Here is a 13,655-nt window from a genome sequence, read left to right on the forward strand (position 1 = left end):
TATAACTACTGCCCTGGCAGAACTCACGTTTGATGCCATACTTAGTCACACCACCCAACTCACACTTGCTGGAATGTGGAGCCTTGCTGAGTCAGATGTTCCAGCATCATCTTGTGACAGAGTGCTGCAATATAGTTTTGCTGGGATGCATAGTATTGGAACAATATGTGTAACAATCAGCTGGGAGAGAGTGGGAGCGTGTAATAGCACATCAGTGTCAGGATCAAGAAATTTGGAAGAGGCCCAATTAAAAAATGTAGACCAAACAATGATGGATATCCTCCACCTTCAGTAGGGGTGTCATGTTGTGGGTCCTGGAAGCTCTTTATCCGGTCCCCATGCTAATTGGGCTGTAACAGCACTACTCTTTCAGGAATGCCACTTCTGCAGAGGCACTGGGAGGTAGAAGAAGGCTGCAGAAAGCAAGCAACACTACAGGGCTGGGTGCAGACCAAGATAGGTGAGAGAGGGAAATGCTGCCAAGGCATTGAGAAAACCCAATTGTCATATGGGCCACCCTTTCAGCAGCTCCACTTCTGCCGAGGCATATCTTCGCAGACCACCTCCCAGCTGCTGTGCTGTGAAATGATGCTGTAGCTGAAGTGGCACTGCTGAAAGGGCAGCCAGTGTGATAATTGGGCTCTCCCAAATAGAGTGTCATTTCCTGCCAATGGTTTATCATTACAAATGGAGCAAAGGAGGGGAAAAATTGCATAAGTTTGAACTGGTTATATGTAGCCTCCTCGCTGAGTAAATCCAAATCCCTCACTTGCTCCAACAAGGTTGCCAAATTATAGGAGCAGGAACTTTGGGCAGATTATAAAATTATAGGGCAGGAGGTCTGGTCTAGAGGGTTGAGCCTCCATTTGCCTGAAGATAACATCCAAAGGTCGCCAGTTCGAGGCCACCGGCACCATGCGACCTTGAAGCAGCTGACAAGCTGAGCCGAGCTATTCCATCTGCTCTGAGCTTGGGAGGATGGAGGCTAGAATGTGTGACCAGATCAAGAAACACCTGAATGTTGTGGTTTCTTGAAAGATAGAAACCTTCTTTCAAATTGTAAAAACCCCTACGGGGATTTAAATTTGCCTGCCTATGTAAACCGCCTTGAATAAAGTCTAAGGAGAAATCTGAGGACCAAGAAAGGTGGTATAGAAATTATTATACCACAGCTGTAGCAGCTGTGATGGGGAGAACAGACTTTCAGCTGGTCTTCTTATTCCATAGTAGCATAGCAGTGATGGAAGCTGTACCTGATGAAATTCTCTCTTCTCTGCAGCTACTACAGTAACAGAATCTCTTTACCATGTTAAGTCTTCCCATTATACTTCCCAAAATAGTTCATCAGAAGTGATTAGAAGCCAACGAAAAAGGATCACAGCCTTGTCATCAATAGGTTTTTGGAGAAGTTGATGATGCCACTCACAAGCAAGGAAAGCATTGTGACTTCTTAGAATTCTCAAGCTTAGTCCCAAATCTGAATTTCAGTTTGCTGACCACTCTACACAGTTCAGAGGGGTTCCTAGCCATCAATTATAACCAAGTATTTGCTTCACACATAAAGGTGCATTTTAATCCAGCCATTGCAAGACACTTAAAACTGTTCCCCTGGTGAGTAGCCTTTGCATTATTTTCTCAACAAGGCTCTCAGTGTTGAACAAGATGCTCACAGTAACTCTTACTTCTATAGTACTTTGGAATACTTACACTATAGTTTTCATAACTGTATGTTTTATGGCTACCCAGTAGGTTTTATGGCTAAGTGGGAATGAGAAATTCTTGCTCTCGCATCAGAATCCAACATTTTCCAGTGTGTCGTATTCTGTCTCACATCAACAGAAAACTATATTTTTCCCCTACTGGAATAGGAGGAACTGATGTGGACCACCAGCAGCTTTGATGTAGATGTACCTTTCCATTTCATGTGATATAGCCTACCTGCTGACTGATCCACCAAAACAAAATTCAAGCCTACATCGCTTTCTAAAATAACTGGAATCAAAAAATTGGCCAAGGTTGGATACAAAATAGAAGACTGAAGGAATTAGGAAATGCATTGGAGGATTTTAGAGATTGCTCCTTGCTGAATAGATCTGGAACTGCTGAGCTAGTTTTAGTTAAACATTTGCACCCAGTTTTTGTAGAAAGGGCCCAACACTGTTAGTTTAAGAATCATTCTGATTTTGTTGGCCTGTCTGGCTGAAATGAAATAAGTTACTTTTCTCAATATTATCTCAACATTTGCTCATAATTTATGACATAATTATGTACTATTATTTGGTTTGGATCCCAGAGGAGTAACAAAAACACCACAAATTAAAGGAATAAATACAAATCAACTTAAAAGTGACACTTTCCAGATCTGTGGTAGTTGTGAATTGCTAATTAAAAAGTCTGCTGAAAATCTATTCCCGATATCTGCCTATTGGCTTGAACATCACCTCCAAACCTCAGAGAGCAAAGAGTCTCTGTACCAAAACAGAGATTCCAACATACTGTTTTTTCCACATATACAAAATGCATCCTGTATGTTTTGAGCATGTTTCATTTCACATGACTCTTTTGCTATCAGACCAATATCAATGATGAATTTGAAGGCCAGATCAACTTTATTTTTAGGTGTTGGAGTGGTGCACATTCCCTTCCCAGTCGATCATTTTCCAGGAACTTGGAAACAGAGTAGGGGGTCAGGCTGTGCATGCAAGATGATACTTCCTGCCTACAGGACATCAACAGTCAGGTTGGTTGCAGAGAAGAAAAAGAAAAGACAGATGCTTCCATCACTTTATCATTTTCTACTTTATTACTTCAAATTAACAACCACGATAAAGCTCAAAAAAGTCCAATATTTACACAGGAAAAAAGTACAAAATCCCCCCCAAAGTTCATCAAGGTTTTTTTTTCAGTTTTTTTAAAATTACAAAGTAATAAAAAGGTTTTTATTTCTTTAATTAAAAAAAAAAGGAGATAGACACAGTAAGCAGGGTAAATAAATTAGGGGGAAAAAAGAACAGTGTGTTAAATAGAAAGAATAAGAACCCGAAAGCCAAGTCTTGGCCTCCTTCCAAAGGGCCCACACTTCCCAATGTCAGAAGTATGCCAAGCCAGAGGTGGGAGGGCGTGGCCAATGACTGCTGCAATGCAAAACTGAAAATGGATTGGATTTCTGGAGTCAGGACTAAAAAAATTTTTTGTGTAAAAATGGGGCAGAAAGGAAGGTGAGAGAGGCCTTTTCGTGGGAGGAGGTTGTGCGTCTGAGCTAGGCTGGCCTTTTAAAATTGGTGCTGCCAGGAGCAACCTCTACCATAAAACCAGCTTCTTCCCCCCCCCCAACATTGTCACATACCCCTCCCTTTTCCTCAACACCCTCCCCATCTCCTGGGTAAGTTAAAACAAAATATAAACTAAACACACGCAAACATGTTTAAAAAAGAAAAAGATCCCCATCACCTGCACAAGAAGCAGGTCATGTTTTCTTGTCCTTCACATTTGCTCCTGCCTTTCATGGCACCAACTCCACCCACATGCGCACCCTTCACATGCGCGCGTGCACACACACACACACACCTGCTGCGGTGCCAGTACTGTTCACCTTATTCTTTAATGCCTGCGGCATCTCCCAGCTCGCCCAATCATGCACAGAGGAGTGTTCCCCAAGGAAAGGACACCTGAATACAAATAGCAGGCTTCTTCTGCCGCTGGTCTCTGGAGGAAGCACCAGCCTGCAACTGCAGTCCATTCTGAAATCATGTTAAACCAGCTGCTGACAGCACTTGCTGTTGGAAATTGATGTCACCTGCAAATGTTGCCCCTCTCTGTCAATATAAAATGCTGGAAACCTTCTCATTGTAAACAAACCAAACATCATGGGGGAAGGGAAGGAAAAATTAAATACAAATGGTTCAAAAGGGGAGTTGAAAAGCCAGAGGTGGCTGGGCATGGCCTGCTGGTATGAGATGGGGCAAGGCTTATGGAGATGAAACTGCACCATCGCAGCAAGGGCGTTTCTGCAAGACTCCTGTGTTGGCGACTTGTCGAAGGCAATTGCACTCGGGAACGCGGGCGGCGATCTCAGAAAAGACACAGGTGCCAGAACAGGGCAGCTCCTCTCCTTGTTGCTGGCAGAAAAAAAAATTGGGGTTTTCGGTTTTTTTCTTTTTTTAATTTTTTGTTATTTTGTTTTTTAAAAGAAAAAAAAATACAGTGAAGACACTAGAAAGAAAAGAAAGGAAAAGTTTTGTTAACATATTTTCCCTGCTGAATATCCTGCTATACCTACAGAAGTCTATATGGCAGAACTCCTGTGTATACTCCCACCGAAATGAATGGAAATAGCACAAGAGAAATTGTCAACTATTGTGCCATCAAGAACCTTTAGAACTAACATTCATTACAGTGAATAGAACATTTCCTAATTCCCCCTCTTATTTCACAATACACCTGTGAGGTAGGCTTGTACTAATTCATAGGTAGGAAAGCAGCCAGTGAAGGTGCCTAACCAGAACTCTTTCCTCTTTTCAGACAAAAACAAGATTTTTGACGCATCTCTTTTCTTGATGCTTGTTTCCATATAATGTTTATTGATGGGGAAAGGCTTTGATATCCACCCTTCATAAGGGGCTGCAATTTCTGCAGGTGTTTTCCCCCATACTCTCATGCCCATTTCTGGAACCTTTAAGAGTTAAGATGCTGAATTCTGTGTCCAGCTTCTGCAGCTGTGTAGTGAAGTCACAGAATCCACACAGCCCCGGGTCATATACCACTGCAGTTTACATATGCAAGCTACAGGCGTGATCTCAGCAGCTTTGCAAGATGCTCTTTTGTCTGTTTCCAACATTCAAGACATGCATCTCTACAAACTTTCCACCAGTTACACAAACAATTGGTTGGAAAAGATAGCTTGAGTTACTAAAGGGTCCACATAATCTAAACTAGGCTCCCCGTACAACAATTCAGAAACTACATCATTATGTAAATGCACCTGTACCTTTTACAAGAATAGTAGCAGTTTACTCACGCATTAACATTAACCCATTTCTGCCCAACTCACAGGTGAACACATTGATCCCTGTTGCATATATGCAGCATTGGTCAGAAATGGCTTTAATAATCCCCAGTTTAGAAAGGGAGTTCAATCATTATTTTTCCCCTTTAATCAACTGCCTCCTCCCATTCCACAACAAACAGTGGTTACCCCACATTCCCTTGCATTGAGTATCATACCACTTTTCTCTAAGTATTTGCATTCAAGAGGACAGAGGTGATCTACTAAAGCACTGTTGTACTGCCCTTTCAAGAATACCAGGTAAAACACTGCTCAAGCACTATGGCAGTGCAGGGATATACAAGAAGTGACTTCTAGCAATGTGAATTCACCCCTGGATGATATTATCTTAATAAGCCCAGGGTTGTATGACTCCACAGCAATAAAATGATAAGGTTTGCTGCTTAATGGCACATTAGCCAAAGGTGTTGTGGTCATTAAACATAGGAAAATGGTATTGTGGTCTTGGGTGAGACTGAAACCTTATAAATTCATTTACTAGCTGAGAGGGAAAACAACTGAGCGTGTTTGGATCTCCCTGAAATAGGTATGCATCAGTTCTGGCTTTTCTCAATTGCTCACCGACACTCTTATTTCCATGAACATGGGGATTAAATACCTAGCAGATAAAATGCACCATTAGGCTGCACCATTAGGCTGGGATTAAATGCAGAATGGATGTGTGCTGAGCCAACTATTCTCAACACCTGCCACACAAGATCATCTTGCCAAGACCCAAAAGTACCAGAGAGGCCACTCACCTAAGCAAACACTGGTCCGGTGGCATCCTCTCTTCACTTCCCCAGGTGATCAAATGGCACACTTGTCTGAAAACAAAAGAGAGAAGATAGTGGCTTGCAGAAGAGGTGGATAAGATTAAGGCCAAGTGCTTCTTTTCATTGCCATAGGAACAAGCTGACCTACCTCACCTTCCCAGGACTACATCCCACTGTTCAAACACATAGCTAGGAAAGCTTTCAATCAGATGGACTTGCAGCCCAATCCTATGCATGACTACTCAGAAATAAGTTCCATTGAGTTCAATGGAGCTTATGCCCAGGTAAGTGTTGATAGGATTGCAGCCTGAATCACTCAAGCTCAGAATAGGTTTCTGTCCTGAACTGACAGTTACTTAATCAGCTAAAATGAAATCCACCAAAGATGGAAGCAATTGCAACTATTTCCTGGACTCCAGGGAAATGGGGTCTCACATCACCAATAGTGATTGTTCCCACACTGGGTTAATCTGGTTCAGTTCCTGAAGCTCCAGGTAGCCAGGAGTGCTTTTGATCAATTATGCCAACAATTGTTTTCTTTTCTGACAACCACCTTGCAGGCTTTTGTAATCTCAAGAACCAATCACAGAAGAGGGGCTGGTTTTGATGAGCACCAGGAAATTTCAATAGGTGCAAAAGGCCACAGAAGTGTAGGAGCCTGCCTTCTATTGGTGTGGGTAGACAGGAACACTAACCCATGGAAGACAGGAAAAGTGGGTAGACAGGAACACCAACTGCAACTACAGTACAGGCTACCAGGCAATTCAAGGCACTATTACTAGTCTACAAAGTTCTCAAGGAACTTCACCCTACATACCTTGACAGAATGACAGCCAGGATGGCTCTGTGCTGAACCACCACTAGTTTCAAGCAAGCTATGGAAACACTTGTATTCCACCCAGCCTTTCACTAATGACTGGGGTTATCCTGTCCTGCAAATTTTACACTTTTAAAAATCATATTAAGCATTTCAGCAGATGGGGGCAGACTTTAACTTTTGAAATTGTGTTACTTGCTTGTACGGTGACAAGTAACCCTGTGGAATGTTTTATTTCAGAAGTATATGATGATTGGCAGTTTGCCTTTTAAGGAATCACCTCCTCCAACAGTCCTTTAACCAATAATTAAGACTTAGGATTATTCTAGCCTTGGAGCTTGAGACAGAATAGCTAGATGTAGTGATGTAGCTAGGGCACCTGACACCAGGGGCTGTGACACTGGATGTCACCCCCCCCCCCCCAGAAAGTGCCTAACCTGGAAGTAAATGCAGTGATGTGATGACATCACCTCCAGTTACTTCAAAGTTTAAGGCATGCTCCAAGTGGTTGCAAGCCGCTCTGAGTGACCATTTTTTGGCTGACCATTTTTTGCAACAACAAAAAAAGCAATTGGCCACTCAGAATAGCTTGCAACTGTACCGAACATCTACAAGACAGGGTGCAGGAAATGGTACCTTGCCCTCTCCTTTAGCTACACCACTGGCTGGCTGTGCTACAGTATAGTTTTCCTGCCAGGCTAATAGCCTTTTTAAGTTTGTCACAGCTGGAACTTGGTAAATACCACCCCCTGTTGCATGGAGAAGCAATCACCATTAATTTTCAAAGCAGTGGAAACTGCTGAGACAATCCCACGTATAAGTGGAATAAGCACTTGTACTAACTGAGACGTTATCAAGCCATGTACAGCGAGTGGGACCTTACTCTAAATTGTACTTGACCTAATGGTTAACACGACCACACTCTACAATCAAATGCCACCAGTCACCAGAGGGAACTCACCTGTGATGCTGAAATTCGTGACACCTCTTGCCGTCCTGTGAGATCAGACGAGGATATGTTGGCAGGGGCTCCTCGGTGTAACCTCATGCTGACCTTCCGCTCTCTGTCCACCCGTGAGATTGCCCTGGGGGACGTATTTCCTGACAAAAGGGGGGGAAAATTATTTATAAGTGATGTTTTGCCAAGTAACAAAGGCAATGAAATGGGACCCCTCCCCAAGGATCTTACAATCTACATTTCAAACAGTGGAGCATGGAGGAAAAGTTCATGACTAACCCTCGAACAGAGAGGGTTCGACTTAGAAAGGAAAGGAGGACTCAATACAAAAATGCAAGCAAAACATAATTTGGATTTGCTTTAGATGGAGAAGAGCAGGGCTGGCATCAGAGGACAGCCACTGGCTGAGGTCTCACCTGGCCAACTCCCTGAAGTTCCCAAGTACCCCCCTGGGACAATAGGGGCACAAAAGAGAAACCGTTCTAATCTTCTGTCAAGTTTCTGCATGATAGATGAACAGTTTGCAACTTTGTGCTGCTGCTACTATCTGCTCCTTCTTCACCCAGAAAGTCTCGCATAGCCTATCACACTATTGTGAGCAAAGTAGCAACTGCAGCAGACAGTAGTTGTTCTTGCCTTGCACCATTTTAAAATTCCCAGATGCCCTGCATGTGATGCTGCATTGCGGCCAAGGCATCTGAGACTTCTAAAACGGTGCACAATAAAGAGACTGAACTGCAGCTGCCCCCAACCCACCATTGCCCGTAAGGAACAGGACACTTAGTGGGCAACAGGAGGGGGAACAGGAAGCCGCAGCAGACAGAATTCTCCTTTGTCTGCTACCCAGGAGAGCTCTTGCACAGCTGCAGGAGAACTCTGCTTGGAAACTGGGCAAGAGACAGAGAAGACTGGGGAGAAGACCACACAGGGGATGAGAAGGATGTTGAGTATAGTTTCACACACATGGAAAGGGGAGATCTACAGCTGAGGTTTCTCCCCAGCTGGGTTGTGAAGCTGGCAAGGTGCATGTGCCTGGCCTTGCTTTCAGAGCAACTCAGAGTACAACCCCATACACAGACTTCCCTCTACTCACCAGACTGCTGGATGCGGGAGGTGGGAGTGGAGGCCATGGGCTCAGCGACGTTGCGGAGGCGGTTAGCAGTTGCTCCAGCAGGGGGTCCAGGAGGCAGTGCTCGTGTAGCGGATCCCCTGAGCTGCCCCATCCTCTCCTCTCTCTCATGTTCTCTCCTCTCCCGATCCATGTCCTCAGGATTCCGGGCTGCCCCCTGTCGCAGCAAATGCACACCAATGCACTCAGACCTCACAAGCACTTGAGAGGCACATTCACTTTACTCGCAACAAGGGCATGATGGGGCAAGAAGCAGGATGCATGTGCACGCACACGCTCGTACATAAAATGTGTAAGCAGGTGCCCCCACAAGCTCCTTGGAATATCTACAGTTAAAAAGACTTGTTTCAACTGGCTAAGACTAAGAACATCTAGACAATTCCCCACCCAATTGCCCAGTAAGCAGAATGCTTCCTGCATTCCACTGCTCTGATCACCAAGTACAAAGGATGGGCTAAGAAGCACACAGTACTGATTGTATCCAATAAGCTACATTTGTTTTAACACAAAACGCAGCACATTAGATAATGTATTTCAATTGTGGTTCTGCACAGGCATACTCAGGGTATCCCGACATCTCCTTAGGCCCACCCCCACCACAAAATTCCTGGCTGGTTGCTGACAAAGCTATGCAGCACATGGCAGTCCTAGTCAGTCCCACCCTGTCTTCTGAGATTTCACAAGGATCGCGTGTTTTCAAGCTTATTCCACAGCCATCAAGGCCGTGTGTTCTTTGTGCAGGAAACAGAAGCAGAGTTTCTGAGGGCATAGGATTCTACACTATACTAAACATTTCCCATTTGCACAATGTGGTAGAGGAAGACACAAGGTCCTGGGTTCAGTGCTGAAGTCAGCAGCAACCGCAAGGACCCCCACCCTCTACCCCACTCACATCAGCTGGCAGCTCACTAACATGTACATATTGCACTATGCAACAGACATGCCGAGTTACTCACAAACTTTAGCATGTTCCAGTCAAACACGTAGTCATAGGAGAAACCTTGGCGATGGAAGAGGTTGCGAAACAGCTGCCTCAGATAGGAGTAGTCTGGCTTGTCGTCAAACCGCAGTGAACGGCAAAAGTTGAGGTATGTGGAGAACTCAGCTGGAGGAAGAGCAGAGAGAGAGAGGGTTATTTCACCTCAAGCACAGTTCTACCTTGAGGCAGCAGTGCTATTCCCTATAGAAGGCTCAGTGTTTTAGATACTAGATCCCACACAGCACGACACCAATCCAGCAGCATGGCATGCTTTACCCACGCTCCTTCACTTCAGCATAAAAAGCCTTATACTTTTTTAAATTTTATTTTGGACCCTGTGGGTACACCACCACCCACCCAAACCTAAGCAACTCTGGAAACCTTTCTTGACACTACTTGCCTCTGAAATAACACAACATAAAAAGAGCCCTGGTGGATCAGGCCAAAGGCCCAACTAGTCCAGCTTCCTGTATCTCACAGATGCATCAGGGAGCACATAAGGCAGCAAGAGACCTGAATCCGGTTGCCACTCCCTTGATCTGGCATTCAGGGATAACCTACTTCTACAAGAACAAAAGCCACTGCAGACTGCACATCACTCCAATTCTATCATTTCAGAGCGAACTAGATGTGGCCTCTCTCTATTTAGAGGTCAGACTTGCAGGCAGAGGGCCATAGTGGTAGAGCACAAGCTTTGCATGAAGGTCCCAAGTTCAATGCCTGGCACCCCCAGGTAGATCTGAAACCCTGGAGAGTCTTATGCACTATGGCTTTGCAATGTGCCTGGGTACATGCATACCAAAGCATTCCAATTCCATCTAGGGAGGACATACAAAACTTGAAAGCCTCAACTGCACAAGCACAGAAGTGCAGAGACATGAAGGGCATGAAATCAGCTTACCAGTGTAGATCCAGCAGACTACTTTACCAAGTGGTACAAGGAGGGTTTAACTCATTAGGTGTCCTTGTTAGAGAACTCTGAATATTCATCTAGTATTAGCACTCCCAAAGGGAACACAGTGTTCTTCCCACTCCTAGACTGACATCAATGTCACATGGCATTTTGGGAGAAGGTGCTACTGCTATAAATCAAGTATGTTTATGGATGCACACCCTCTAAGTGTTAAAGTCAGAACACATACACGCACACACAAAAAAAACTTACAAGGGTACCCTTTGCAGAGCACCTCGATGGGCGTTGACATCTTTTTCTCGCTGATGCGCTCGTATTTCTGACGCTTTGTGGCAGCCTTCAAGCCCTGCCAAGGCAGTGAGCCAAGATTGAAGTACATCAGCACATAGCCCAGGCTCTCCAAATCATCACGGCGACTTTGTTCTGGGAAAAAGAAAGTTGTAAACACAGGCATGAGCGAAGCTGTTCTAGCAGCAGCCCACGGAACGCCAGGGAAACAAGAATGCAACATACTCAAGCAGCAGAACACTGAACTTGGCAGATTCTGGAGACTGCCAAGAATGCGGGCTATTCATTTATAAATATACACAGATATAGGTATGCGCTGAAGCGTGTTCAACGCTCATCGCTGCCGAGAAACTCCTGCAAGTTACATGGGAAGTTTACTGTGTAGTGACACAATTCCATACCAGGGCAGAAAAAGAACTGCAATCAGTACTGGCAAAGAATTCAGCATCCTGAGAGTCTCAGGTTTTGTTACTAAAAAAATTATATGTTATTAGATAAACTGTATGACCATGTTCTCAGTTGGCAAACGAGAGGCAGCCCTACGACGTTATGGATTTCTACAGAAAACAAGGTAACAATGCCCTACATACTATTCAATGTGTTTAAAAAAGTTCCCCCCTCATTAAGTTAACCACTACTAACAGTTCTATAACAATGTATAAACTATGTACAGAAATGCTAGAAGGCGATACCTATTTTTGCAATTTCAGAACTGTAGCTCTTCCTATAATGGTAGGGGCAAACACCATACACAATGTATGATGCACAATAACACACTACTTCTACATAAGTAAGAAAATCTGAAAATGTAAGACTGACTACAGCCATAAGACCCCTTCCGATTGAAAAGTGTGCAATGTCTGCTGAAACCACTGTACCGAGAGGGGCCAACTAAACAGGCTCTGGGATAGAGATTCAGTGTTTGGCTTAGCTCCTTGCCTCCCCCCTTTTCTTTCTCACTCCATAACTAGCAGAAGCCAAGTTAATGATGCAAAATAGATTTATTCATTATGACACAATCAAATCTGGATACAAGTGCTAGAAGTCAATGTTTTTAAACAGCATTTGGATGAAAATCTTTGATTTCTCTCTCCAAGAAACAGAGTACACGTTGCCCCGATAAATAAGGACGGATGCTGGAAAGATGGCACCCCCTCCAACTTAATAATGGTTTGCGTGACTCTCCACGGCCATAGATTTATCACTTTTTGTTTTCTCTCATTTGCTATGGGAAGAATTTTCAGTTGAAAAATAAGGGGGGAAAAGCAGGTAGTCAGAAAAAAAATCCAATACCAAATTATGCACCTTCGAGCCCAGTGATGTCACCTGGCTCAAGCATGTTTATTTCCGAAGGACAGTTGCCCTAATCATAAGTACTACCAAGACTAGATTTCTCTACATCTGTACCATTTTCTTGTTGTGATCACTTTATCAGAAAAATGTCACAAATCCCAGCCTAATTTTTGAAAGGTTCCTCTATACAACAAAGCCCTCCTGCCCAGAGGGCATGTAGTACACTACCTGAGCAATATTCACCTAGCTGTCAGCAGGAGGAAAAGGAAAACAAAAACCATGTACACATTTTCACATCCAGTCTGTAGAAGATCCTCCACCATTCCCTGAACCTAAGGCAGGTTATAGTACATTTCAATTCAATTTTATCCTCTTCACCCATGTGCTCAAGTGGCCCCAGCAATGGTCTAAGCTATCGCTGAGTAAGGATTTCAGAACCATCTTCAGGCATAGTGTTGCTATCACAGTACAGGAACCAAAGAGACCCGGGTTCAAATTCTCACTCAGCCATGAAGCTCACTGGATGACTTTGGAGCAGTCACAAACTCAAATGGAATAGGAAGGAATGGGAAAAGCCATGAATGTTGCCCTGAACCCCTCAGGGGAGGGGTGAGATACAAATGAAATCAAAAATAATATTTTGATGCACTCTACAGTTCACTAGGAGCAGCCACAATGGCAGCATAAAAGTAGCAGGAGGGGCAGAGAAGTAGCAAAGGAGATGAGGCAGTGCCTGCGGCAACAGGGAAGACAACATTTGTCATTCTGTGGCTGAGACTAGTGGATTCAACCTGGCTGTTTGGCTGTCCTTCCATGGTAAAAGTACAGCAGTTGTACAGTTAGTGGAAACCTGGGCCAAGGGAGTGCAGGAAGGAGAAAAGAGAGAGTGCTGCTTCCGCAGGCACGGAAAGGCAATAGTTTGGAAGAATCAGAGGTGGAAGGGACCCACAAGGTCAACTACGAGTTGACCAACCTCGTTGTCCAACCTCCTGCCTGTAGCAAGAAATCCTCCTAGAGTATCTCCAGCAGGCACCTGACAAGCCTCTGCCTGAAGATCTCCAATGAGAGAGAATCCACCACCTCCCTCGGCAATCGGTTCCACAGCCGAATCACCCCGTCAAGAACTTCTTCCTGATGTCCAACCAGAATCTCCTCTTGCCATTTGTACCCATTGGATCTAGTTCTATTCTCAGAGGCAATTGAGAATGAATTTGTTCTTCTTCCACACATCAGCCCTTCAGGTATTTGAAGAGCACTATCGTATCTCCTCTCAGCCTTCTCTTCTTCAGGTAAAACATACCAAATTCCCTCAACCTTTCCCTCATAGGGCTTACTCTCCAGCCCTCTGAACATCCTGGTTACTCTTCTCTGAACCTGCTCCACTTTGGCTGCATCTTTCCTAAAGTGAGGTGCCCAGAATTGGACATAGTACTCCAGGTGAGGTCTGGCTAATGCGGA

General features: G+C 44.3%; 1 protein-coding gene across 1 annotated transcript in view; it reads right to left on the bottom strand.

The window, feature by feature from the left end:
• Positions 1 to 2,800: 2,800 nt before the first annotated feature.
• CSNK1E (casein kinase 1 epsilon) overlaps positions 2,801 to 13,655 on the bottom strand; it is a 43,473-nt gene continuing 32,618 nt past the window's right edge. The window contains exons 6-11 of the mRNA XM_066633392.1: positions 10,869 to 11,039; positions 9,681 to 9,829; positions 8,689 to 8,881; positions 7,599 to 7,738; positions 5,806 to 5,871; positions 2,801 to 4,212 (exon numbers count right to left, since the gene is read on the bottom strand). Of these exons, the coding sequence (XP_066489489.1) occupies positions 5,839 to 5,871; positions 7,599 to 7,738; positions 8,689 to 8,881; positions 9,681 to 9,829; positions 10,869 to 11,039 (686 nt within the window). The 3' untranslated portion in view covers positions 2,801 to 4,212; positions 5,806 to 5,838. The remainder of the gene's footprint in view (positions 4,213 to 5,805; positions 5,872 to 7,598; positions 7,739 to 8,688; positions 8,882 to 9,680; positions 9,830 to 10,868; positions 11,040 to 13,655) is intronic.

The sequence above is a fragment of the Tiliqua scincoides genome, chromosome 7, assembly GCF_035046505.1.
Source record: "Tiliqua scincoides isolate rTilSci1 chromosome 7, rTilSci1.hap2, whole genome shotgun sequence".
NCBI classification, from domain to species: Eukaryota; Metazoa; Chordata; class Lepidosauria; order Squamata; family Scincidae; genus Tiliqua; species Tiliqua scincoides.